The sequence below is a fragment of the Balaenoptera physalus genome, assembly GCF_965194825.1.
Source record: "Balaenoptera physalus genome assembly, chromosome: 3".
In the NCBI taxonomy this organism is placed as follows: domain Eukaryota; kingdom Metazoa; phylum Chordata; class Mammalia; order Artiodactyla; family Balaenopteridae; genus Balaenoptera; species Balaenoptera physalus.
This window is the reverse complement of record NC_138890.1, coordinates 4,797,344-4,824,587: the sequence shown is the minus strand read 5'-3', so window position 1 is coordinate 4,824,587 and position 27,244 is coordinate 4,797,344. Positions and strand designations below refer to the sequence as shown.

General features: G+C 49.6%; 1 protein-coding gene across 3 annotated transcripts in view; it reads left to right on the top strand.

Annotated features, from left to right (window-relative positions):
- The window catches only part of MLLT1 (MLLT1 super elongation complex subunit), a 131,854-nt gene that overhangs the window by 89,848 nt on the left and 14,762 nt on the right, over nt 1-27,244 (top strand). For 2 of the 3 annotated variants that reach the window (XM_082455183.1, XM_082455182.1), the window contains exons 4-5: nt 23,743-23,886; nt 27,035-27,160. In XM_082455183.1, coding sequence (XP_082311309.1) covers nt 23,743-23,886; nt 27,035-27,160 — 270 coding nt within the window. The remainder of the gene's footprint in view (nt 1-23,742; nt 23,887-27,034; nt 27,161-27,244) is intronic. The other variant, XM_082455184.1, reaches the window with a different exon arrangement.

The following is a 27,244-nucleotide window of genomic DNA, read 5'->3' as shown; positions in this document are numbered from 1 at the left end:
GCCAGTACTTCATTCCTTTTTATGGCTGAATGAAATACTCCACTGTATGGAGATACACATGTATATACAGTCGATTCTCGTTACTCGAAATAGTTATGCTCTGTAAGGTCACCAGGAACATTGAGTGAGTGAAAACTGAACGGTTGCTAGAGGGGGCCTAAAGGGTTAAGTTCCTGCAAGCCTCTGGTCACAGTTTTGTCAACTGATGGATACATAACCTTGTTTCCTGAGTGCTTCTGTTTGAAGCCTCCTTATTTACTGTACACTGTTGATTCATTAACATTGAACTCACAGCCCAAGCACCATCATTCATGCCTGAACCAAGCTTGTCCAGCAGACATATTTTCTCTGTAAGGCACATCACAGCCCTCCTGGGCTTGGGAACCCTAGACAGCACTTCAGCACTGTGCTTGGGGCCATTTCAGATGGCAGAAGCACAAAAATTTGGTAAAAATGGCACTACATACATGGTGAGAAGGCCACTCGTTCAGTGTGAGAACTGCACAGGAAGGCCGAGTGCAGCTTGTTTCACAGCAGCCGGGGACGAGCCTGCAGCCAGCTCCTTTCTCACCACTCGGTGCCTGTCTGCCAGTGGACATGAAAGCCACGAGGACTGATTTTGGGTTTATAGGTAATTTTAGTGAGTAGCTGAATACAGAAACAGGGAACGCACGAATATTGAAGATCCACTGTGCCACAGTTTGTTTATCCACTCATCTGTTTGTAGACGTCTGGGCTGTTTCCGCCTACTCGCTGCTGTGACTCATGCTGCTGTGGACGTGCGTGGACGTGTACATGTTTGCGTTCCAGTCTCCAGTTCTGTGGAGCGTATGCCTAGGAGTGGAATTGCTGGGTCATGTGCTAATTCTGTGTTTAACTTTTTTGAGGACCTGTCAAACTCTTCTCTACATATTCCCACCAGCAGTGTAGGACAGTTCCTATTTCTCCCCATCCTCAATAGTGCCTGTTATTTCCTGTTTTTGTTTTATGGTAGCCATCGTAGTGGGTGTGAAGTGGTAGCACATTGAGGTTTTGATTTGAATTTCCTTAATGACAGTGGTGTTGAACATCTCACCTGCTGTTGGCCATTTATGTATCTTCTTTGGAGAAATGGCTGTATACATCTTTCGCCCATTTTTTTAATATTTATTTTTTTAATTTGTTAAGTTGTAAGAGTTTTTAATATATTCTGGGTATTAAACTCTTACCGGATGTGTGATCTGCAAATGTTTTCTGCCATTCTTTGGGTTTTTATCACATTCTGATAATGTTCTTTGATACACAGAAGTTTTTAATTTTTATGAAGCTCAAGTTATCTACTTTTCTTCTTCCGTTACACTTTTGGTGTCAAATCTCAGACTCCATTGCCAAATCTGAGGTCATGAAGATTTACCCCTATGTTTCCCTGTACTAGTTTTATAGTTTTAGTTCTTATATTTAGATAGTTGACCCATTTTGAGTTAATTTTTGTGTGTGGGATGAGGTGTAGGGTCTAACTTCATTCTTCTGCATGTGATCGTTACGTTATCCCCTCACCATTTGTTGAAGAGATTGTTTTCCCCCGTGGAGTGGCTTTAGCATCCTTGTTGAATATCAGTTGGTCGTGTATGGTTGGTTTTATTTCTGGACTCTCAATTCTATTCCATTGGTCTTTATGTCTGTCCTTATACTAGTACCATACTGTTTTGATTACTGTAGTTTTGTAGAAAGTTTTGAAATCAGGATATGTGGGTCCTCCAACTTTGTGGGGGTTTTTGTTTGTTTTTTTAATATGGTTTTGGTTTTCGTGGGCCTCTTGGGATTACATATGAATTTGACACTTGGCTTTTCCATTTTTGCAGAAAAGACCACTGAAATTTTGATACAGATTGCATTGAATCTGTAAATACTTTGGAGACATTACCATCGTAACAATATTGAAGTCTTCCAATCCAAGAACATGGGATGTCTTTCCGTTTGATTAGGTCTTCTTTAATTTCTTTCAGAAACATTTTGTACTTTGCAGTGTACAAGTATTTTACTTTCTTGGTTAAATTTATTCCTAGATATTTTACTCTGTTGCATGCTATTGTAAATGGAATTGTTTCCTTAATTTCCTTTTGGAATGTTCATTGCTGGTATATAGAAACGTAACTGATTTTTGTGTGTGTTGATCTTGTACCCTGCAACTTTACTGAATCTGTTTATTATCTTTAGTAATTTTTTGTGGCTTCTTTGGGATTTTCTACATAAAAGATACGTGCAAATGGAGATAGTTTTACTTTTTTCTTCTCAGTTTGGATGCCTTTTTTCTTCTTCTTGCCTCATTGATCTGGCTAGGACTTCAGTACAGTCTTGACTAGTAATGATGAAAGTGGTCTTTCTTACTTTGTTCCTGATCTTTGAGGGAAAATGTTCAGTCTTCTACCACCAAGTATGATGTTAGCAGTGGTTTTTCTCATAAATGCCCTCTATCAGGTTAAGGAAGTCCCCTTTTATTCCTATTTTACTGAGTGTTTTCATGAAAGGGCATAACATTTTTTCAAACACTTTTTCTGCCTCTGTTGAGATAATCATGTGGGTTTTTTTCCTTTATTTTATTAATGTGGTATATTACAATGATTGAACCATTCCTGCATTCCTGGGATAAATTTCCACTTGGTTATGTGTATAATCTTTTTTAATATGCTGTTGGATTTGGTTTGCTAGTATTTTTTTGAGAATTTTATATTCACAAGGAATATTGATCAGTAGTTTTCTTGTGGTATTTTTGTCTGGCTGTGGTATCAGGGTAATAATACTGACTTCATAGAATGTGTTAAGCAGTGTTCCTTCCTCTTCTATTTTTGGAAGAGTTTGAGTAAAATTGTTGTTAATTCTTAGAATGTTTGGTAGTGTTTACCAGTGAAACCATCTGGTTCTGGACTTTTCCCTAATGACTTATGGCATTGAGCGTATTTTCATAGCTTATTTGCCTTTAACTTCTTTGATGAGGTGTCTGTTCAGAGTGTCTGACCATTTTTTAAAATTGGGATGTCTATTTTCTTACTATTGAGTGTATAATAGTGATAGAGTGTATAATATATTGAGTGTATAATAGTGATATTCCGGATATCAGTCCTTTATCAAACCTTCCTTTTGCAGGTATTTTCTTCATCTATGGCTTGTCTTTTCGGTCTCTCAGTCTCTTAGTGTCCTGTAAAGAGCAGAAGTTCTTGATTTTGATGTAGTTCAGCTTGATTTTGTCATGTGTGGTTTGTGGTGTATCTGTGTCTGTAACATAGTATTTATCATTTTAGCCATTTTTAGATGTATAATTCAGTGGCATTAAGAATACACACGATGTGAAATAAGCCAGACACAAAAGGCCAAATATTATGTTCTTCCACTTGTTTAAAGTATCTAGAATAGGCAAATTCACAGAGACAGAAAGTAGAATAGTGGTTACCAGGGACTGGGGGAATTATTGTTTAATGGGTACAGAGTTTTCGTTTCGGATGATGAGAAATTTCTGGAAATGGATAGTGACAGTGGTTGCACAACATCATGAATATACTTAACGCCACTGAATTGTACGCTTGAAAATGGTTAAAATGTTAAGTATTATGTTACGTATATTTTATCACAATAAAAAATTCACCAAAAAAGTAAAAAAAAAAAAAAAAAAAAGAATATGCACAGTGTTGTGCAGCCATCACTTCTATCTGTTTCCAGAACTTTTTGATCATCCCAAATAAAACTGTACCAATTAAATAATAACCTCTCCTACCCTCAGTCCTCTATTCTACTTTCTGTCTCTCTGAATTTGCCTATTATGGGTACTTCATGTGAGTGAAATCATACAATATTGTCCTTTGTATTTGCAGTGTTTTCAAGGTTCATCCACATTGTAGTGTGTGTCATTGTTTCATTCCTTTTTAAGGCAGAACAATATTCCATTGTATGGATATACCACATTTTGCTTATCCATTCATCTATCTTGGGCACTTGGGTTGCTTCTGTGTTTTAGCTACTGGGAATAATGCTGCTGTGAACATGAGTATACAGATAATCTCTTTGAGACCATGCTTTCAATTCTTTTAATTTTTTTATTGAAGTATAGTTGATTTACTGTGTTGTGGGCTTTCAGTTCTTTTGGATACATACCCAGAAGTAGAATTGCTGGATTATATATATAGTAAATCTATTTCAGTATTTTGAGGAACTACCATGCTGTTTTCCACAGCAGCTGTACCATTTTACATTCTCACCAACAGTACACGAGGGTTCCAGTTTCTCCACATCCTTGTCAACACTTGTTGCTTTCTCTCTCTCTCTTTTTTTTTTTTTTTTTTGATAGCATCAGTAGTAATGTGTGAGGTGGTATCTCCTTGTGGTTGTGGTTGTGGTTGTTATTGTCGTTGTTGGCCATGCTGCACGGCTCGTGGGATCTTAGTTCCCTGACCAGGGATTGAACCCAGGCCCTCGGCCATGAATGCACCACGTCCTAACCACTGGACCGCCCGGGAATTCCTTCATTGTGGTTTTGATTTGCTGCTTCTAACGATTAGTGATGTTGAGCATCTTTTCATGTGCTTATTGGGCATTTGTATATCTTCTTTGGAAAAATATCTATTTGACTCCTTTGCCTATTTTTGAATTGGGTTGTTTGGTTTTGTTTTGTTGTTGAGTTTTAGGAGTTCTCTATATATTTTGGGTAATAATCCATTATCACATATATGATTTGTAAGTATTTTCTTCCTTTCTGTAGGTTGCCTTTTCACTCTGTTGGTCATGTACTTTGATGAATAAACATTTTTAATTTTCATGAAGTCCGATTTGTCTATTTCTCCTTTTCTTGCCTGTACCTTTGGTGTCATATCCAAGAAATCATTATCAAATCCAGTATTGTGAAGCTTTTGCCCTGTGTTTTCTTCTAAGAATTTTATAGCTTTGGCTCTTACATTTAGGTGTTTGGTCCATATTGAATAAATTTTTGGATATGGTGTTAGGTAAGGGTTGAACTTCGTTCTTTTGGACGTAGATATCCAGTTTTCCTAGCACCATTTGTTGAGAAGACTGTCATTTTCCTGTTGAATGGTCTTGATGCCCTGTTGAAAATCATTTGACCACATATGAGGGTTTATTTCTGGACTTTCTAGTCTACTTCATTGGTCTGTATATCTGTCTTTATGACCAGTACCACACTGTTTCAATTACCATAGCTTTGTAGTGTTTAAAAAAATTTTTTTTTAATTGAAGTATAGTTGATGTACAATATTAAATAAGTTACAAGTGTACAACATAATGATTCACAATTTTTAAAGGTTACACTCCATTTATAGTTATTATAAAGTATTGGCTATTTTTCCTGTGCTGTATAATGTATCTTCATAGCTTGTTTTGTACCTCTTAACCCCCACCCCTATCTTGCCCCTCTCCTCTTCACTCTCCTTACTGGTAACCACTAGTTTGTTCTCTATATCTGTGAATCTGTTTCCTTTTTGTTATATTCACTAGTTTGTTTTATTTTTCAGATTTCACATATGAGTAGTATCATACAGTGTTTGTCTTATTTCATTTAGCATAATACCCTCCAAGTCCATCCATGTTGTTGCAAATGGCAAAATTTTATTCTTTTTTTTTTTTTTTAAGTTATACAATTTATTTATTTATGGCTGTGTTGGGTCTTCGTTTCTGCGCAAGGGCTCTCTCCAGCTGCGGCAAGCGGGGGCCACTCTTCATCGCGGTGCGCGGGCCTTTCATTATTGCGGCCTCTCTTGTTGCGGAGCACAGGCTCCAGATGCAGGCTCAGTAACTGTGGCTCACGGGCCCAGTTGCTCCGCGGCATGTGGGATCTTCCCAGACCAGGGCTCGAACCCATGTCCCCTGCATTGGCAGGCTGATTCTCAACCACTGCGCCACCAGGGAAGCCCTATTCTTTTTTATGGTTAAGTAGTATTCTGTGGTGTGTGTGTGTGTGTGTGTGTGTGTGTGTGTGTGTGTATACCACATCTTCTTTATCCATTCGTCTGTTGATGGACACTTAGGTTGCTTCCGTATCTTGGCAGTTGTAAATACTGCTGCCGTATCTTTTCAAATTAGTGTTTTTATTTTTTTTCAGATATATACCCAGGAGTGGAATTGCTGGGTCATATGGAAGTTCTATTTTTAGTTTTTTAGGAAACCTCCATTCTGTTTTCCACAGTGGCTGTACCAAGTACATTCCCACCAACAGTGCACAAGTGTTCCCTTTTCTCCACATTGTTGCCAACATTTGTTATTTGCATTCTTTTTGATGATAGCCATTCTGACGGGTGAGGTGCTATCTCATTGTGGTTTTAATTTGCGTTTCTCTGATGATTAATGTTGTTGAGCATCTTTTCCTGTGCCTGTTTGCCACCTGCATGTCCCCTTTGGAAAAATGTCCACTCAGGTCTTCTGCCCATTTTTTAATTGAGTTGTTTGTTTTTCTGATGTTGAGTGGTATGAGCTATTTATGTATTTTGGCTATTAACACCTTATCAGTCATATCCTTTGCAAATATCTTCTCCCATTCAGTAGATTGTCTTTTTGTTTTGTCGATGGCTTCCTTTGTTGTGCAATAGCTTTTAAGTTTAATTAGGTCCCATTTGTTTAGTTTTGCTATTATTTCCTTTGCTTCAGGAGACATCAAAAAATTATTGCTATAATTTATGTTAAAGAGTGTTCAGCTTATGTTTTCCTCCAGGAGTTTTATGGTTTACAGTCTTACATTTAGGTCTTTAATCCATTTTGAGTTTATTTTTGTATGTGGTGTTAGAGAACGCTCTAATTTCATTCTTTCACGTGTAGCTGTCCAGTTTTCCCAGCATCACTTAATTGAAGAGACTGTCTTCTCTCCATTGTATATGCTTCCCTCCTTTGTCATAGATTAATTGACCATAAATGTGTGGGTTTATTTCTGGGCTCCCTATTTTGTAGTAAATTTTGAAGTCAGGAAGTGTGAGTTTTCCAAGTTTATTCTTATTTTTAAAGATTTTTTTGGCTATTTGAGGTCCCTTGAGGCTCCATATGAATTTTAGGGTAGATTTTTATATTTCTGCAAAAAAAAAAAAATGTCAATGGTATTTTGATCGGATTGCACTGAATCCCTAGATTACTTTAGGTAGTTTGACATTTTAACAATACAAAGTCTTCTGAATTCATGAGCATGGAATATTTTTTCATTTATGTCTAATTCTTTCAGCAATGTTTTATAGTTTTCATTGTACAAATCTTTACTTCCTTGGTTAATCTCTAAGTATTTTATTCTTTTTGATGCTGTTGTAGGTGGAATTGTTTTCTTAATTTCCTTTTCACATTGTTCGTTGTTAGTGTATAGAACTGCAGCTGATTTTTTTGTGTGTGTTGATTTTGTATCTTGTAACTTTGCTAATTTATTAGTTCTAACAGTTTTGTGTCTGTGTGTGTGTGTCTGTGCGTAATCTAGGATTTTCTACGTGTAAAATTATGTCATCTTCAATAAGAGGTAATTTTACTTCCTCCTTTCCAATTTGTATGCCTCTCTTTTCTTTTCTTCCTTTTTTTTTTCTTTTTCTTGCCTAATGCTCTGGCTATTACTTCCTAGGTGTTGTATAAAAGTGGTGAAAGCGGGCATCCTTGCCTTGTTCCTGATCTTGGAGGAAAGCTTTCAGTCTTTCACTGTTGAGTGTGATGTTTGCTGTGGGCTTTTCATCTGTGGCTTCTATTTCTAGTTCGTTGAGCGTTTTTATCACAAACGAGTGTTGAATTTTGTCATATGCTTCTTCTACACTTATGGAGATGTAATAAATATTGAGCAGTATTACTTATAATATTGTTACACCTCAGATAATTTTATACTTGGGAGAAAAGTATTGAATGATAATAGGCCAGGGGCTGTGTTAGGCATTTTACCTAATAGCTCCTATAACCCTCACACAGTCTCTAGTGGGTGTGAAGTGCATCTCATTGTGGTTTTGATTTGCATTTCCCTAGTGCCTAACGTTGCCGAGCATCTTTTCATGTGCTTTTTGGCCATTTGTATATCGTCTTTGAAGACATGTCTGTTCATGTCCTTTGCCCATTTTTGAATTGGGTAGTTTTTTTGGTTGTTGAGTTGTAAGAGTTCTTTGGGAATCCTGGATAGGTGCCCGTTTTTAGATGCTGACAGAATTTGCTGGGCAGAATGAATGTGTGATGTGAACTTCTCTGAGTTGGGAGCTTGAGCTTATCCAGGGGGATCCAGATGGTCACCCTCTGATCACATGTGACCCAGAAAACCCTATGAGCTGTGGCTAAGTTGTTGCTTTGGAAAGTGATCTGGGGTGTTGGTTGTGGCCTGAGAGAGCATGCCTGGACCAGGCAGCGTGTCCAGGATGAGTAAAGTATCCTAGGACCAATTAAATGAACAGAGGCTTGCTGAAATGCTCCCTTGATATCTGTTCGTTGTCCCAGAAGTGTCCCGAGGTCCTTGAAGCCCTTCTTGTTCCAACAAGTGAATTATATCTTGTGCCCTGGCTGTCCAGTAGAAATATGTAAGCCACGTATGTAACTCGAAACTTTTTAGTGGCCACATTAAAAAAGGTTACAAGAAACAGGTGAAATTAATTTTAGTACTGTAACTTATTTAACCCAATATGTCCAAAATATTAACATTTCAACATGTGTAGTCAGTATTTTAATATTAGCAAGCTATTTTACATTCCTCTTTAAAAATACTAAGTCTTTGAAATTTGGCTTTACACTTTCTGCACATCTCAGTTTGGACACTAGATTTTATTGGAAGGACTTGATATGTCTTTAGGTTCCATAATGTTCACAGTCAAAGAGGTAGCTTTGCAAACCCAAGTTGCTCCAAATGTGCATAAAGGTGTCTTGAGCAACCCAACCAGGATGGACTGGCTCATCGTCACGAATTTTTTTTTAACTTTTAAGTCTGAAATAACTTTAGAAACACAGAAGAGTTGCAAAGATCATACAGAGAGTTCCTATATACCCCACATCCAGCTGCCCCTAATGTTAACATCTTACATGAGCACCGTACGTGATCAAAACAAAGACATTAACATTGGTACAGTACTTCCTGTTAATAGGCTTCATTTGGATTTCCCCATTTCTGTTCTGGAATCCATCCAGGACCCTACCTTGCATTTAGTGGTTGTGTCTCTTTTTTTGCCTCCTTCCATCTGTGACAATTTCTTAGTCTTGTCTTTCATGACCTTGATGTTTTTGAAATATACTAGCTAGGCATTCTGAAGAATGCTCCCCAACTTGGGTTTGTTTTTTCATGATTAGACTGGGGTTGTAGGTTTTGGTAAGAAGTCCACAGAGGTGAGGAGCCCACCCTACCACCCCCCGCCCGTGCCCCACCCCCATCGTTACATCATAGTAGGGTGGACCTGATACCAACTTGACTTATTACTAGGGTTGTTACCTTGATCTGGTTAAGGGGCATCTGCCAGTCTCTCCTGTGAAATTACTGTCCCTTTCCATACTGTTAGAAGCCAGTCGCTTATGGCCAGCCCTCACTCAAGGGCAGAAAAATTAAGCTCCACATCCTGGTGGGCAGAGTTAAAGACACCACAGTAACTAATATCTATTTGGGGGAGATACTTTGAAACTATGCAGATCACTTGTTTCTTTTTCAAGCTTCATCCACTAGTTTTGGCATCCATTAGTGTGTTCTATGGTGATTTCCATTTCACTCATTCCTTCTACATTTATTAGCTGGAATTGTTCTGTAAGGTAGTTGTCCCTTCTGCATTTATTTATTTATTCAGCCCTTTATTTATATCAGTATGGATTCATGAATGTTAGTGGGGTTTTTGGGGGGTTATAATCCAGACCTATCGTCATTTGTTTGGTGGTTCAAATTGTTCTCACTCTGGTGGGTGGGCACTCCCTCAGGTTGGCCCCTGGGCCTTTTCATCATGTTCCTGTGGTTTTTGGGGTGCTTCCTCACTTTCTGGCACCACAAGGTGCTCCAAGCTCGTCTTGGTTTTTTCCCCTGCACCAGCCCTAGAATCAGCCCTTTATCCAAGGAGCCTTGGTCCCTTTTATTAGAGAAGGGTATTTAAAAACCAAGATCTGGGAGCAAAGCGTGTTCGTTGCTCCTGGGGCGTCACTGCTTTTAGGCCCTGCCTGTGCTCATCCCTCTGCTGTCTGTATACGTAAACACAAAAGTAAACAGCAGTTCATGCCTCTGCCTCCACCTCCGGTCCAGCACCACTGAGTTCCCTCTAACACCCCTCACCCCCACCCTTGCTGATTTTAACTTATTTCTCTGAAGGGAGACACCTGAATCTCCTTACCTGCAATGTAGTTGCTTATTTGTTTAACCTTAGTGTATCTGGAAAGTAGTTTCAGAATCTCTAAGCCATATTCCTGTGAGAAGTAAAGTAACGGTGTCTGCATGCAGTTTTTGTCTTCAGCCTTCCAGGATCCAGTTAAAAGTTCTTTGTGACAGCTCCTTTCCTCCATCGTTGCTTGTATGGTTGTGTCATTCGTGTGTATACAGTTGGATTCATTAGTCATTGTCTGTGCTCTGTCTGGGGTTCCCTTTCCCCACCCATCTGGTTATTATTATTATCACCATTTTAGTTTGTCTTCAGTGAAGTTCATTCTGGGTTTTGACATGATCGAGTCCTGCATCCACCCCAGCGTCACCACACAGAACCCTTCGCTCCTCCCCAGACCCCCTCCCGCTGTCCCTTTGAAGTCAGCTCCTCCCCCCACCCTCAGTCCCTCAGAAACACTCATCTGTTTTCCATCCTTAGAGTTTTGCCTTTTCCAGAATGTCACATAAATAGACTCCTACAATATGTAGCCCTTTGTGTCTGGTTTCTTTCACTTAGTGAGATGCACTTAAGATTCATCCGTGTTGTCACATGAATGAATAGTTCATTCCTCTTTATTGTGTGGATAATGCTGCATTTGTTTATCCATTTGCTGGTTGAAGGACATCTGGGTTGTTTCCAGTTTTTGGTGATTATGAAGAAAGTTGCCCTAAACGTTTGCAGACAGGTTTTTGTGTGGATATAAGTTTTCAGTCCCCTTGGGTAAATACCCAGGAGGGGGGTTGCCGGGTGACACGGTACAGGTAGGTGGAACTTTATGAGAACTGCCCACCGCCATCTGAAGTGGCTGCCACTTGGCACCCTCGCCAGCAGTGGAGGAGGGTCTTGCTGCCCTGTGTTCTCGCCAGCGCTTGATAAGCTCTGTTGTCTTCTTTTTGCCTTTTTTTTTTTTTAAGTCTTTATTGAATTTGTTACAATATTGCTTCTTTTTTATGTTTTGGTTTTTTGGCCGGGAGGCATGTGGGATCTTAGCTCCCTGACCAGGATCAAACCCACACCCCCTGCTTTAGAAGGCAAAGTCCTAACCACTGGACTGCCAGGGAAGTCCCCCATTTTGCCTTTCTAATGGGCAGATAGTGGTAGCTCTCTTCAATAGCTTTATTGAGATATAATTTATATACAATATAATTCATCCATTTAACGTGTACATTTCGTTGGTTTTTAGCATATTCAGAGCTAAAAACATACAGTGCAACCATCACCACTAATTCCAGACCATTTCCATCACCCCAAAAGAAACCCCATCCCCATTAGCAGTCACTCCCCATTCCTGCCTCTGCCAGCCCCTGGCAACCACTAATCCACTCTCTGTCTCTGTGGATTTGCCTGTTCTGGATGTTTCACATAAATGAAATCACACACTCTGTGGCCTTTTGTGACTGGCTTCTTTTATTTAGTGTAATGTTTTCAAGGTTCATCCACGTTGTAGCATGTGTCATGCTTCATTCCTTCTTATGGCTGAATATATTCCATTCAGAGTGGATCACCTTTTGTGTATCCATTCATCAGCTGTTGGGCGTTTGGGGTGTTTCCACCTATTAGCTGTTTTGTGAACAAGTTTTTCTGAGCCTATATGTTTTCATTTCTCTTGGGCATATACCTAAGAATGGCATCTCTGGGTCTTTCGGCAATGCTGTGTTTAACTTTCTGAGTGGCTGCCAGACTGTGTGGCACAGCAGCTGCCCCATTTTACCTTCCCACCAACAACGTCCGAGGTTCCAGTGTCCCCACATCCCGGCCCACACTTTCTGTCTCTCTGATTACAGCCATCCTGGTGGGCGTGAAGTAGTGTCTCATTAGATTCTGATTTGCATTTCCCTGATGGCTGATAACACTTGAGCATCTTTTCATGTATTTATTTGCAACTCATATATTTTCTTTGTAGAAGTGAAGTGACTTCAGAATTTTTGTCTTTTTTTTTTTTTTTTTTTAAATTGGGTTAGTTTTTTTCTTATTGTTGAGTTTGAATAGTTCTTTATATACTCTGGATACAAGTTCTTTATCTGGTACATGATTTATAAATATTTTCTCCAAGACTGTGGTTTGTCTTTTCATTCTCTTTAACAGTATCTTTTGCCCAGCAAAAGTTTTATGTTTTGATCGTCCAGTTTATCATTGTTTTTTCTTTAATGGCTTGTGCTTTGGGTCTGGCAAAGGGAATCTAAAAACCCATGAGTTTGTTTTTGCAGCCCACCCACTGGCAGCGTGTTCGGAAACAGCTGTTTAAAGAGGCAGAAGGAAATTGCCTGTAGGAAGATGGTATCTAGAAGGCAATGCCATTGTCATTTATTCTTTGCAGTTGAGGGTTTTTAGAAAAGTTTATTTATTTACAGTGAGATGGGGGAATTGCTTTTCTCCTGTTTTTGGGGTGTTTTTGTTTTGTTTTGTTTTTGCTGCAGTTTCATTGATTTATTCAAGCAGCAGATATTTACCGAGTCTAGGACACAATGAGGACCAAAGCAGATCCGGTCCCACGTCTGGTGGAGCGCCCAGACCGACAGGGCAAGAGGCGCTGGACAAGCAGGGATGAGGGCAGCGAGGTCAGCACCAGTCCTCAGTGCTCTGAAGCCGGGACGTGGGTGCTGCCAGCGCGTTACAGGGACCCGCTGAGAAGTGAAGGGGGAGGTGCCGAGAAAGGTTTCCCTTAGGAAGCCAGGCTTACTCAGAGCCTTGCGGGTGGGTGGGAGCCCGCAGGACACAGCGGATGGGAAGACACCCTTCCTGGTGAGGGTTGGGGACACGTGGGTTCAAAGGCAGGCCGGGGTGGGAGGGGTAAGCGCGTTGGGGAGCATTGGAGAGATCAGCCCGCTTGTGTGTGATGCGGTCACGCTCGCTGTGTAAAAGGCCCCTCAGGCCCGTGCGTGGCAGGTGGGTGTGCTCTAGACCCTCAGCGAGGGGTCGATCCCTATGACCCCTCTGGGTCCATCTGCCTCTTGGGTTGCGAGATCTTGTGGCCTTGGCCTCAGACTCCGCGGTGAGGCGCCTCTCCCGGGCCTGTCCCAGGTTGTCTGGTGGCAGCACGGTCACATGACTGGCAGACCTGGCCCAGGCCTTCCTGGGAGTAACTCAGTGGCTGACAAGCGAGAAGTACTTGTCCGTGTCCTGGGGAAGCAGGGTCGGTGTCTAGGGCTCAGGGGCCCTGAAGTATCCACATGAAGGGGGGCTTGGGGGCTTGGTCTTGGGTGAGAGCAGGTGCGGACGAGCTGATCTCATTTTTTTCTTTTGCAAATTAAAGCTGGTTGCCCCTTAGTCCTGAGTTTCTGGCTTGGAGCGATTGGTGAGACCAAGAGGAGAGAAGAGGGTCAGTGGCAGGGTGGGGATGAGAGGTCGTCTGAGTTCAGAGACACCTGCTCTGTCATATCCCACATCGGGCCGGCGGCCCTCGCCTGTGCCCTGCGGACGTCTGTTAGGGAGTGAACGCTGGCCTGGGCACACATGGGTGTGGAGCCCTCAGCTGGGCCGTTTGGGCTGCGAAAACTTCCCCGAAGCTGACCTTGGCCCCGTTTCCTCTGGTCTCTGCCCCTCTTCATTGTGAGATGTACCGTCCACTTAATGACACACTTCGGGAGGAGAAAGAGAACACATCATGGGCGCCTGCTGACTTGAGGACACAGCCCGATTTTCAGAAACGTAGAACGTGAAGAAGTGTACTCTGGTGGTTTTCTGCTAACATGAGACGTCCTCCCTGCCCTGCACTCCCGCCCCGCAGCGAGCTGTTACCGGACACTGAGCGCTCACCATCACTGACTCTCCGTGACTTTTCTCAGATGCCGTTAGCTGAAGTCACAGAAAGGGTGTCTTGGTACGTTTTATTAGGAAGTTTGCGTGGCTTTATTCAGAAAGAATTTTTTGTTTGTTTGTTTTAAAGTAAGTTGAAACAGCGAGGCCGGCTTCTGAGCCGGAAACCCTCAGAGGCCTCGTCTTTGACATTCCCGCTGACTTGTGCTGGGGGGACGACGGCGTGGGCAGCGTGGCGGAACCGGCGACATGTTGTGGGCGGTGCTCTGGCCCCCACGTCCTCAGCTCCCCCGCCCCCCGGGCAGAAGCGGCTCTGGGTGCCTGGCTTGCTGGTGGCGGCCGGTCAGGCTTTCCCCACTTGCCCTCAGTGTGGGTTGAGACGGCGGGTGAGAGTGGGTCTTGAGCGATTAGGCCCTCAGCCCTGGTGGGACCGCCCTCCCGGCACACCCCCTCGGCTCCCAGGCTCTCTGGGGCCTTGCTGGGTTCAGGGGGCGGGCAGCCCTCTGCGGCGCGGCTGCTGGCGGCTGCTCTGCGCCGGGGACGATTGCTGGTCGAAGCAACAGGGGGGTCGGCCTCGCTGGTGGATCCCCGAGGAGCCAGGACAGAGGGGACATGGTGGGAGGAGACCAAGGGAAAGGTCAGGGGCTGCCAAGGTGTGGCAGGCCGCGTGGATGGCGGCCAGCTGTGCCTCGGTTCGTCTTTCCCCGTAGCATCCGTCTGCTCCTCCGCGTGGGGCCCCAGAAGCACCTGTATTTCCTGGAGGGTGGGTGCGGAGCCCCGCAGAGACATGCCTTGAAAGAGCGAATGAGCGACAGAAGAGGTGCGGCCTGACCCACTTGTGTGACCGAGCCGTTTGCACTGTCACCCCCCAAAGTGAGGGGGGCGCAGGCAGTGGGAGGGGGCTTGTCCGCATCAGCCCTGGTGCTCTCTTGGATGGAGCTTCGGCTCAGGCAGCCTCAGTCCCAGGTTGAGAGGTGATCCGCGTTTTTGCATACCTGGTTCTTGTGTCTCTTTGTTTTGACAGCACTGGGGATGGGGGGGGGGTCTTAGATGGGGGGCAGTGAGGTCCAGGGAGGAGACCAGCGAAGCCTGGGTCCCCTTGGGCTCCAAGCACTCATGGGCTCGTCCCAGGACGCCTCGTCCTTTCTTCTTTTTTGTCTGTTTTGGTCCAGGTTTCCTTGTCAGATTGCCATTTTACGTGTGTGTTTGTATTGCTGGCTCCTTTCTCACCCTTTTTGGTGTTCGCTTGGGGCCTAACCATTGTTAGGGCTCCAGATAATAGAAGCTAACTCTAGGCATAAAAGTATTTGTTTCCATACAAAGCTCTTTAAATTGTAGTCTTTGCCTTTCTGCTGCCTTGTTTTAATTTCTAATTGCTTATCAATACACTGATATATTCAGAATATAGGTTACCAAAAATTCAGACAACGCTGAAGCATGCAGAGCAAAAAAAAAAAAGCGAAACTCTTCCCTTTCCATGCCTCCGTCCCCCAGCGTCTTTGCTCCTAAGGGGTGAGTGGTGGTGTGTGTGTCTCCAGCCGTTCCCCCGCGGGTTTTACATCCGTGTGTGAGTGAGGCTTTGCTCTAGAGCAGTGGGCTTTCCTCCTGTCCTGCATTTGTGGCTTTGCTCTTGCTTTCCTCCACGGGCAGCGGGGCTTGGAGCTTGTCCACGTCCTTGGGGAATGGCGACCAGCATTGCTGGGGTCTGTTACTTCATTTCACAGGTGAGGAAGCCGGGGCAGGAACTGGTGGTGTCACCTGCATGATGTCACCTGCTCCATGTCCCCAGCAAGTGCAGGAGCCAGCGGGCTCCGGAGTCTGACCCCTGGGTCACTGTGTTCTGTCTGAGCTTCCCTCAGTGGGCGTGCACCATTATGTTCAGATGTCAGAGTTACATTTTCAAGGAAAGAGAATGTCCCTGGCACCCCTGACCTCCAGCCGGGCCGTCCTGACTGGCGTCTCGGTGGTTTGCCTCTCTGGCTGTCTCCTGCAGCACTGCAGTGACTGTGCCCCCTGCACCCGGCCCTGGCAGGCCCTGAGGTCACCCGCGGGGCGGCCTCCTGGCCTCCTGGGCCACCCGACAGCTGCTGCCCATGCCGTGCTGCCAGCCAGTCACAGCCGCTCCTCTTGCCTTCCCTTGTGCACCCAGAACCCTGGGGGTTTATTTCCTCCTCTCACCGAGGCTCAGAGAGGTGGAGTGGCAGGTCCGGTGTCACACAGCAAGGCAGCAGTGTGACACCCAGGAGGTCTCAGACCCCAAAGCCCACGGTTTCCAGCCCACATTGCACTGCTTTCCTTAACGCTTTTTTAAAGTTCTTCTCTTACTTCTAACTGCAAAGGTGATATATGGAGGCTGCGAGGAATCCGGGTCTCCTTTCCAGCCTGTTTCCTTGAAGTGGCCACTGTCACCACTGTAAGTCACCTTCCAGAAACATCATCATCTTCTGTGTGTATGTGTGTGAGTGAGTGGTGGGGGGGGGAGGGAGAAAGAGAGATGCAATTCCAAACTAAATATCTGTGGACCCTGCTGTGTCAGTACCCGCAGCTCTGCCGAGTTCTTCGTGCTGTCTGCTTAGCGAGCCCCTCAGCTTAGACCAGCCATCATGGACCTGCCCTCCCCAGCTGAGGGCCACCGTCACTCCTGCAGGCTGCCTCAGTGGCCCTCCCCGAACACTTGTTTACTAGGCGGGTAGGCTCGATCCTGGCAGTGGGATTTCAGGCGTTGCTTCCCTCGCTGTCTCTCCCTGGCCGTCCGCAGTTCTCTCCTGCCGCCTGGAAGCCCCGTTCTGGTCGGCCTGGGCTGGGGACCCGTGGGCCAGGCCGGAGGAGCTGAGTACACAGAAGCGCGGGGTCTGCACACGCCCGAGGCTGTGGTGTGCCGACCCGGTGTCCGGCCTTTATTGGTTCCGTGTGGCGTTGGCAGATGATTAAATGCCACGAAACCTCAGTTTCCTTGCCCGAGGGGCGGTGAGAGCAGTGACTAACTCTCAGAGCTTTTGGAGGATGAAATAAGGCGCTGAGTAAAACCTGCCGCCTGGCGCCTGACCGCAGGGAGGGCTGGCAGGGGTGCTGGCGGCAGGGCGGCACGTGGGGCCGGGGGGCGGGGGAGACGTAAACCTGCGGCCACGGAGGATCTTGGGGACGGTGGGAGGGTGGCCCCGGGCCTGCCTGCACCCTTGTCCCCAGTACTAGGATACAGGCAGCCCACGTAGGTAGTCAGTAGATGCTCGAATGCAGAGCTGGGGGGAAGGCTGGGGGGGCCAGGCGTGTATATTTAAACTTTTAAATATAGAAAACCAAGAAATAGATGCAGAAGTAGAGAGGGCAGCAGAGCAAACCACCACGTAGCGCCCACCACCCAGCTTCAGCACTTACTCACCTGCAGGCGGGCCTGTTCTCATCTCTGCTCCCAGCATGTCTTTTTTTTTCTTTTTTCTTTCTTTTTAACATCTCTATTGGAGTATCATTGTGTGTTAGTTTCTGCTATAGACCCCAGCATGTCTTGAATCAGGTGCTAGGCATCCTATTTTTTTTACTCTGTAAATGTTTCAGCCCATGTCTATAAAAGATAAGACTCTTTAAAAACAAAACGAAACCTAAAACAGTATTATCAAATCTAGAAATTAATAAATCAATAATTCTTTAATACTGTCAAATATCCAATAATATCAGAGTTTCCCTGTCTCACGTATATATATTTTAAATAATTTGTTCACATCAGGATTCAAATAAAGTCAGTACATTGCTACTAATTGCTGTGTCTCTTAAGCTTCTTTAAATCTTTTTTCTCTCCATCTCTCTCCCTTTCTCTCCCTTGCAAAGCATTTTCAGGTGTATTGTGGTCCCATAGGGATGTTGCTGACTGCAGCCCTGTAAACTGCCAGTTAGGTCTAGAGCCATGGTCAGATTCAGGTTTACCTGGTTGTCCTTTAAGCTCAGCATATGCGAACCCCGGGGCCTCTCACAGGGAACGTCGAACAGGTGAGGGACCAGCGAGGGCAGAGGAAACAGCCCCAGGGTCCTCAGGAACCAGGGGTCCTCCTCGGCTAGTGAGGCTGCGGGAGTCTTCCATTTGACCTGGGGGTCCTCCGGGCCAGCCCTGCCAGCTGCAACAGAGTGGGGCCCTGGAGATGGCCCTGGGGGTGGTTTCTGAGGTGATGGACGGGGCCCAATGCAGAGCTTCAGTCAGCTGGCCCAGGGCTGGGGGCTGTTGTCCTGGACGGGCCCCATGGCCCGCACTCCCCGCGCTGTGGACAGGTGTGTGTGCTGCTGGCTTTGGGCGCTGACACCAGTTTGGCCAGTTCCTCCGCATCTTAGTTTGCTGGGGCTGGAGAGAGATGCTGGCCTGTGGCCAGTGGCCCAGGGCCTGGCCTGAGAACCCCTGAGGCCGGCCTCGGGATCCCGAGGGTCCAGGGGTCCCACTGGAATGACTAAGGATGTTAGTTACTCTTGGGATTGCTGCCCTGCACACCTTGAACTTGGCCACCCCTCACCTAGGTGCTGCTGACTCTTGGGGTGCCATGGTGCTGCCTGCCTCTTGGCTTTCTCAGGAGGCTGATGTCCTGGGAGCTGGGCAGGAAGTGGTCCGCCACCCTCTTGGAAGTTCCTAAGCCTCTCAGGCCCCAGGTCTTGTCCCGAGGGAGCTCTGATCATCAGTGTGCGCTGGGGCACATGCTGGGTGCTGGGGGAGGCCCCTGCCCAGCCCACATGCCGCCCCCTGGCTCTGCTCCTCACCGCTCACCTGGGCATCCCAGAGAACTCCTCCTGGGCGCTGTCTCGGGCCAGCGCGTTGCCCTGTTTGGTTTGTGTGGGTGTGAGAACCGCTCCAAGAGCCAGGGGTTCCAGAGGATACCGCCTGCCTGGAGGGCGTCCTGGCTCCCCGCTGACCAGCCTCTTGGCACCAGGCATGTGCTCTGCCTCTGGTTCAGTTTATTCATCTGTGAAATGGGGACAGTAAGAGCACCTGTGCTTGGAAGAGTGCCTGGCCTCAGGGGCGCTCCACGGAGTTACTTACAGAGCAGTCGGCGGCACGTCAGCATCGCTGCTGCCCTGAGGGCTTCAGGACACTGGAGACCCTCCTCAGCCCTGGTCGTGCTGTGGGCACATGGCGGGCACCCGTGAAGTTCCTGGAGGACAGACGAGTACGTGGGCACATTCCGCAGACATGGGTGCTTGCTCAGCGCTGCCCCATAGGAACAGAAGGGGTCCCTTTGTCCAGAGGGCGGGTGGACAGAAAACGGACATGCGTCCTGTGGACCGTGACGAAGGCTGTGACTGGGGATAATGGACAGAGGAGGCCCTCGGAGGGAAGCCATTGGCGGGCTTTAAAGGAGTGGGTTGGGGATGAGCCAGGAGCCGGTTCAAACGCCATGGGGTTGAGAGGAGGCCGCAGCAGAAGCAGCTGGGTGGTGGGGGCAGCGAGTGGTCCAGAGGAGACGAGGAGGGGCTGGCTGAGGGGCCAGGGACTGGGGGAGTGGCTGGACCAGCCTTGCAGCTGCACCACCAGGCTGGGGGGGGGGGTGGCGGCGGGCGGGAGGGTGTCACCCAGAGAGGGCAGAGGCAAGAGGAAGGCCTGGTTCTGAGCCGCGGGGGTCCCGTGTGTGGGCTGCACCTCCATGTGCCTTCGTCAAGCCTCCGCTTCTTCCTGGTGAAAACAGTGGTTTCCGTTTCTTGATGGCGCAGAGCTGAGCCCTGCGGCTGTAGCTCATCCTCCCACCTTACAGGTGAGGAAGCCGAGGCTCAGGAGGGCAGGCCTTGTGCAGGAGAGACGAGCCCCAGGCCCAGCCTGACCCTGTGCCCTGCAAGGGGGACAGCCAGCTGTCTGCTGACCTCCCCTTGCTGACACACAGGTGCCCTCGGCCGAGTTCCTCCTCCTAGCCTGTAGCCTCACTGCCCTGTGTCCACTCGGAAGGCGACTGGGGAAAGTTGGAAGCACCTGCAGGAGTAGACGGGGTGCTGGGACGGGCCCCTGGGAGCTGTCTGTGGCCTGCCACCCCCTGCCTGCGTCCTCTTGGAGCAAATCCCAGGCATCATCATTTCACGTGTCAGCGTTTCAGACTGCGCCTCTAAAAGATAAGGGCTGCTTTTTGTTTTTTCTTTCTTTTTTTTAAAAAATCAATTTACTTTTGGCTACGTTGGGTCTTCGTTGCTGCGCGCGGGCTTTCTCTAGTTGCTGTGAGCGGGGGCTACTCTTCGTTGTGGTGCGCAGGTTTCTCATTGCGGTGGCTTCTCTTGTTGTGGAGCACAGGCTCTAGGCGGACGGGCTTCAGTAGTTGCGGCTCACGGGCCCAGTAATCGTGGCGCACGGGCTCCAGAGCGCAGGCTCAGTAGTTGCGGCACACGGGCTTAGCTGCTCAGCGGCATGTGGGATCTTCCCAGACCAGAGCTCAAACCCGTGTCCCCTGCATTGGCAGGTGGATTCTTAACCACCGCGCCACCAAAGAAGTCCCAGGGCAGCTTTTTAATAGTATAACAATACCAGTGTCACGCCTGCAAATTATCAATTTTTTAATCCCCAGCCTAAAGCTCTTTCCTGTCTGAATCAGGATCTTGGCCGGACCCACACATTGTGATTCAGGGGGTTGTCTCCTAAGTCTCTTTGAATCTACAGATTCTCCTTCTACCTTCTTTTTTCTTTTTTCTTTTTTTGGTTTCTTTGCACTTTATTTGTTGGAGAAGCTGCATCATTTGTCCCGTAGAGTTTGGTACCGTCTGCCTTGTTGCTGCTTTCGTCCCCGTGGTGTCTGCATTTAGCACAGTCCCCTGATCTGTGTCTTCCCTGACAATGTGCACTTGAATCTGGAGGTGAGGTCTTCCCGGGAAGGTGGTCCGTGCTGGTGATGTTGGCAGGGTTGACAGACAGCACCTGGGTGACCGACCCGTCAGGAGTCACAGGTCGGTGGTAATCTTGTTCCTTCTTCATGTAGTAGCCGGGACACGTTTGTGCCATTTACCCCTCTTATCGTCTGTGTGTTTACCTAGTGGGAAAGCGGGACAAATGCTTGCTTCCTCCCGCCTCCTTTGTTTGCCAGTTTCAGGCCCTGCTCCCAGTCTCGACAGACGTTCTGCCAGCCAGAGGCTGTTTGTTCCCCAGCACACGGATCTGGGCTCTCTCTTCCCCAGCCTCAACCCCCGTAGAGCCCTCTGCCCCCAGCATGAGGCTCACCCTCTCAGTGGCGGCCAAGGCCCTTGTCTCTGGGTCCCCTGCTGCCACTGCTGTCCACCCTCCCCTCCAGCTGCAGCCACGTGGACTCTTGGGGTCCCAGAGAGGACGCTGTGGCCTGTGGCGCTTCTCTGCACCCTCTAGCTGTTCTCCAAGCCTGTCACAGCCTCCACGGGCGCTTCCTGGCCCCCTCCCCACCCCCACTGTTGGGTCAGGCCCCTCTCCTATCAGCGGTCACATTTCATTCTTTTGGCGAATATGGAGCGCCTCCCCAGGGCCAGCACCCGGGGAGGGGGGTGCAGGGCAGGAGTCCCCACAGCCGCTGCCTCCAGGGGTTCCCAGCTTGGTGGGGACACACACCCAGTGTGACAAATGCCTCCATATGGGTGGACACAGAGGAGGGGCACTGGCCGCATGTAGGGGCGTAACAGTGGTTACCGGGGGCTGCTGTCTCTTCCTTAACAAGAAGTGGGAGGCAGCAGCTCTGTGGTGCTAGGGCTGCCCGCCTGGGGTGCTCTCGGCTTCCCTCCACGCTTGTGCCGTGGCTGATGCTGGCCTGCAGGTGTACCGTGGACCGTCTCACAGTTCGGCAGGAAGAAGGGAAATGCTGAGACTTTCTTGCACTTTTTTGGTTTGGAAAGGAAAGCCCTCCCTCGGCTGACCTCCCTCATCTCATCACCTCAGACTAGGTCACTGTGCACCTTGCACAGGGGGACGGATTTCCAAGTCTGGTGCAGGTGGGCGGGGTAGAAACCCACTCTTCCTGGGGCCAGGGGCTGCCAGGGGAGGGGCCAGGTCGCTGTCGGTGGCGTCGGGTCAGCTCGAGAAGGCCTGTTTACTTGTCTTCTCTGCCCCAGACTGGCAGCTCCTGGAGGGCAGGGTCTGCGGCTCCATCGCGTGACAGATGCACCTTCTACCTTTGTGGCCTGGATGGGGGGACAGAGTCGTCGCAAGTGCAACTGCAGGACCTCACTCCTGTCCCCTTTGTTCAGAAGCGGGCGTGTGGCCAGCCAGGCTCCCGCTCCCCGCATCACCAGCTCACCGCGCTCACCACGCGCCATCTGCCCAGGGATGGCGGGGCGGCCGGGGCCCTGGTGCACCACCACAGGAGGAAGGGGCAAAGCGAAGCCAGCCCGGAAGTGCCAGCGAGTGGGCTTAGCTGCCCTGCCCCTCCTTCCTCAGCCTGACCGACCTGCCCTCCTTGCTCACCTGTGCCCTGCTGAGACACCTCCACTGGCTCCCCGTGCTCCTGGTTTTCTCTCTCCCACGGATAGCACTTTAGAAAACTGGGGTGAAATTCACATACCAGAAAATTCACCCTCTTAAAGCACACCAATTTGGTGGGTTTTAGCGTATTCACAGGGTCGTGCAGTCATCACAGTTTTCTAGTTCCAGGATGGTCTCATCATTCCAGAAGGAAACCTCATCCCTATTTGCAGTTAGTCTCCACGTTCCCCTCCCCCAGCCCCTGGCAACCATGAAGCCACTTTCTGTCTGTGGATTTGCCTGTTCTGACGCTTCGTGTAAATGGAATCACACACTGCATGGCCTTTTGTGTCTGGCTTCTCTCACTGAGCGTCGTGTTTTTGAGGTTCATCCACGTGGTAACAACATGTGTCAGTGCTTCATTGCTTTCTGTGGCTGGATACCATTCTGTTATATGGATGGACCGCAATATGTTTATCCGTTCACCTGTTGATGGACACTTGGGTTGTTTCCGCTTTTTGACTGTCGTGAGTGATGCTGCTGTGGATATAGGCGTGCGAGTTTTTATGTGAATGTGTATTTTCGTTTCTTTTGGGTATACATCTAGGGGAGATATATGGGTCATGCGGTTACTCTGTAGTCAACATTCTGAGGAACTTTCATACACTTTTCCAAAGGGACCACCATTTTACCTTCCTGCTAGCAGTGCGCCAGGATTCTGGTTTCTCCACATCCTTGCCAAGACTTGTTATTTTCCTTTTTTAAAATAATTGCCATCCTAGTGGGTGTGAGGCAGTATTTTGTGGTTTTGGTTTGTATTTCCCTAGTGGTTAACGGTGTTGAGCATCTTTTCGTGGGCTTATTGGCCGCCTGTATGTCTTTGGAGAAATTTCCCTTCCAGGAAGGGGGCCGGGGGTTGAGGCTGCAGGATCTGGTCCTAGAGCCTGGGGCCCGGTCTCAGCAGTGTCGCTGAGCAGCCGTGTGTCTTGGAGCGTCGTCTTCCCCGTCCGTGGGCCGAGCGCTGAGGGTCGAGGGGCGTGTGTGTGCGGGGCTCCGCACACCGTCGGTAGGACTGCGCCATTAACCAGCTGAGAACGTCCTCCTGATGATCTTTATTTCTGTCGTGGGGTCTGCTTTGCCGCTCTGCAGATAGTAAGTTGATTTATTCTGCATAAGCGGAGCGATGGGGAGACACACACACACACACACAGAGAAGCAGATGAGGGTCCGAGGGGAGAGGGGGGCAGGCCCGGCGGCAAGGAGTGCCTCCGCCTGGCTGCCCACCCCGCTGAGTGGACTTCCTTGTTTTCTCTGTTTAAGGAGGAGCCAAGGAAGGTTTGCTTCACCTACGACCTGTTCCTGAACCTGGAGGGCAACCCGCCCGTCAACCACCTGCGCTGTGAGAAGCTCACCTTCAACAACCCCACCGTGGAGTTCCGGTACAAGCTGCTGATGGCCGGCGGGGTGAGTGTGCCGCTCCACGTGCCCCGACGTGGCCCCCAGCGCTGGGCGGCCCTGGTGCTGGGGGCGCCCGGGGCTCTCCAGCGTGTGGTCGGGCACCCCAGACCCAGAGGGGCAGGTTGCACGGGTGGTGCCCAGCAGCTTTGGACGGGACGCAGGCGTCCCGAGTCTGCGCTAGGGTGTTGTCCGCCGCGGGTGACTGACTAGTCTCTAGTTACCCTGTAGCTTCCTGTCGGCTGTGGGTAATTAGCATCCTGCTCCGTGGAGGCGGGGCGGGGCAGGAATGGGCGCGAGGCCGCTCTGTCAGCTTGGCGCAGTGCCGGAGCCAGTCTTAACCAGATCAGCAAGGCCTCGCGGGGGCCGTGTCATCGGGGGGAGCAGCCGCGGCTCTGTAGGGGCTCCCTGCTGATGCGCGCTCCTGGCGGTTTTGTCCTGGTGACACAGGCTCTCAGAACTTAGGTCTCCGTAGCGAGTTGTGTGGCCAGCGATCCCCGTGCACGTGGCAGGGCCCTTGGAGAGCGGGGTGGGGTGCTCGGTCGTGGAGGAGGACTGGCTGCGCCGAGGGCGGTGGGCTGAGCACACGGACATCCCGAGCCTGGGACGGAGGAGTCGGGCCGGGGGCACGAGAGCCTGTGTGTGCACGCGTGTGTGTCGTGGAGGCAGGCCCACAGCCCCAGTGCGTGCAGGGCGTTTGGCTTGGGTTTCTTTGGCTCTAGGGAGCAGTCCTTTCCTGTTCACTTAATTCAGTTGGGTCTTTCTATAAACTTTTTTAAAAATATGAAAGCAATCACGTATCCATCGCAGAATACGTGATTAAGTTATGCTGTGTCCCTAGTAAAAGATGAGTGTGCGATTCCAATCCAGCACGTGATGGCTGACGGAGTCCAGTCACAGAGCCGGGAGGTGCAGAGTCAGCTTACACAGATGTTGGCCCTGAGTTTGCCGGGTTCAGCGGTCCTCCCCCAGCTCTGCTTCTCTACCTTATTTTCGCTGCCACATATTTTCCAAAGTATTTCCAGAGGTGTTCCCGGGTGTTCCTCCAAAGCTTTCATGGTCACCTCTCTTTGGGAGACAGACACACAGAGCGCCCACGGGCCTCTCAGAGCCCCAGGACCCAGGCACCGAGACCTTGGCTCCCCACGTAAAGTTTTTTTTTTTTTTTTAACCTTTAGAGTCACATGGGAAAACTGGTTGTATCATTTATAGTCATTTATTTTATTTTTTAAAAACTAAAACGTTTTGAAATTTTAAAAAAAATGTTTTCTTTGCTCTGAGGAGATGAAGGTTCAGTGAGCATCATCTAAACACATAAAACTGGAGGGCGGGGAGAAGGAAGAGGTGTGCAGAGGCGGGGGAGGGAGGTGGGGAGGGCAGGCGCGGCCTGCAGTTTGGGAGGGAGGCCCGCGAGCTGCCGCCCTGTGGTCTCTGCTGGGGGCTGTTCTGGCCCTTTGGGGCTGCCTGGAGAGCCGGTTGGCTGGTCAGGAACTTTCTCGCCCTTTGGGGCTGCGGGCTTCAGGCCCCAGGCTGATGGCAGAGCAGTGCTTTCTGGTCTTAGGAGCTGCCCGAGACCTTTATGGGACGGTGGCTCCCGAGCCCTGAGTCCTGGTCCCTGTTTGCCATTCTGGGGCTCTGGGTCCCAGTGGCGCCGCCTTTGCCATCCGGTGGCGGATGGGCCCGGAGCCTGCCTGCGTTGACATCGATGTCGGCGCTGGAAGCGCGGGAGGAGCGGGCCGTCGGTGAGCCCGCGAGGACTGCTTTCTGTGCGGCCCTTTCCCCCGGGGTTGCCTGAGCCCGGTCGCTCCTCGCGTGAGGCTCAGGCACCCTCAGCGGTGACCTGAGCTGCTTCCCGCTGTGCCAGGCGGTTGCCCGGCCCCTCAGCTTGTGTCTCATCCTTTGCCCCGTCGGCAGTTGAGCTGCGCAGAGGTAGAGGCTCCTTCAGAGGCCAGGGGTGAGACGGGTCCCCGTGGAGCCATGTGCCCCAAAGGGCTGTCACAGAGAGGCAGCGACACGGGAGGCCTCCACGTGCTGTCCTGGGATAGGGTTGCTCTGGGACCTTCATTTGAAGGGAGAGAAGTTGCAGCGAAAGTAGAAGGAAAAGGTCTGCGGGTGGACGCACTAAGGCGTCCCGTGGCCCCGCCGTTCTCCTGGGCTGCGCTCTCCGTTGCTTCCCCGTGGGCTGGAGTGTGTGGGTCACCAACAGCGTGATCCCGGGCCTGGTGGGGCAGGCGGCTTCTGGGAGCCTGGTTCAGAACGTGGTGGTTGGACAGGCTCCCGTGAGCAGCACCGCCTCGGGCCCCGCTGCGGGGCTTGAGGGGCGAGGCGCTCCACCGCCCTCCTTTCGACCGGCGTCCCCGCAGCCAGGCGTGACCTTGGCCCCCCGAGATGAAACGCTGGCTCGTCGGGGAATCCCAGGTTCTCAGGGTTATTCATGGTGCCTGTTCTACCAAGCTAAATGCTTTCTTCATTTTTGTATGTGCACTTTATTCTTTTATTCTGTCTCATCAGCGCCTGGAAGGCTCCCTCTGAGCGCTGACTGCTATTAGGGTCAATTTGCGGTGTCAGTATTTCGAGCACTTGCCCACCGCCTTCCCCCTCTTCAGCCGGGGCCTCGGGAGCCTGGCTGGAGTGGGCAGGTGTTTCCCCGGGCACCTCCTAGCAGGACCCCGGACCCTCCCTCCTCTGGGCCCTCCCCCCGCGCCCACCCCACGCAGCTCTCCTCTGGTCTGGCCGCACTCTCCCTGTCTGTCCACCTCACCCGCCTCACGGTGGAGGAGGGCTCGGCCCCAGGGCCCGGGGCCCAGGGCATCGGGCACACGCATCCCGCAGAGGTTGCCCCCTCCGCTGCAGCTGCCTGGTCTGGGTGTCCGGCCGGCTTTCCGCCCGTGCCAACCGCGCTTCTGGTCTGTCGGCACCGCCGCGTGTGGGGCAGCTTTGGCCACAGCTCCGCGTCTTCTTGGCCGGCCCGGCCCACCGCGCCCAGCCATCCTGGGAGCCGGCTTCTCTTCGCTCTCTGCCCGGCCCCGCTTGGCTCCAGCGCTCGGCACTCGGCCCCTCCCGGAGGGAAGCTCCGCAGGCCGGCTTCCTCTTGCCGATCGGATTTCCAGCCTGCCTCCTTGCTCGTTGATAACATCTGTCTCTTCTTTATCACTAGGTGATGGTAATGCCCGAAGGAGCAGAAACGGTGTCCAGGCCCAGCCCCGACTACCCCATGTTACCCACAATTCCACTCTCTGCCTTCTCTGACCCCAAGAAGACCAAACCGTCCCACGGCTCCAAGGTTAGTGAGGCGGAAGGCCCAGTCACGTGGGAGCGCTGGGGCCCAGCGGCGGGGCCCGGGCTCAGGGCGCCCCTCCGCAGAGCT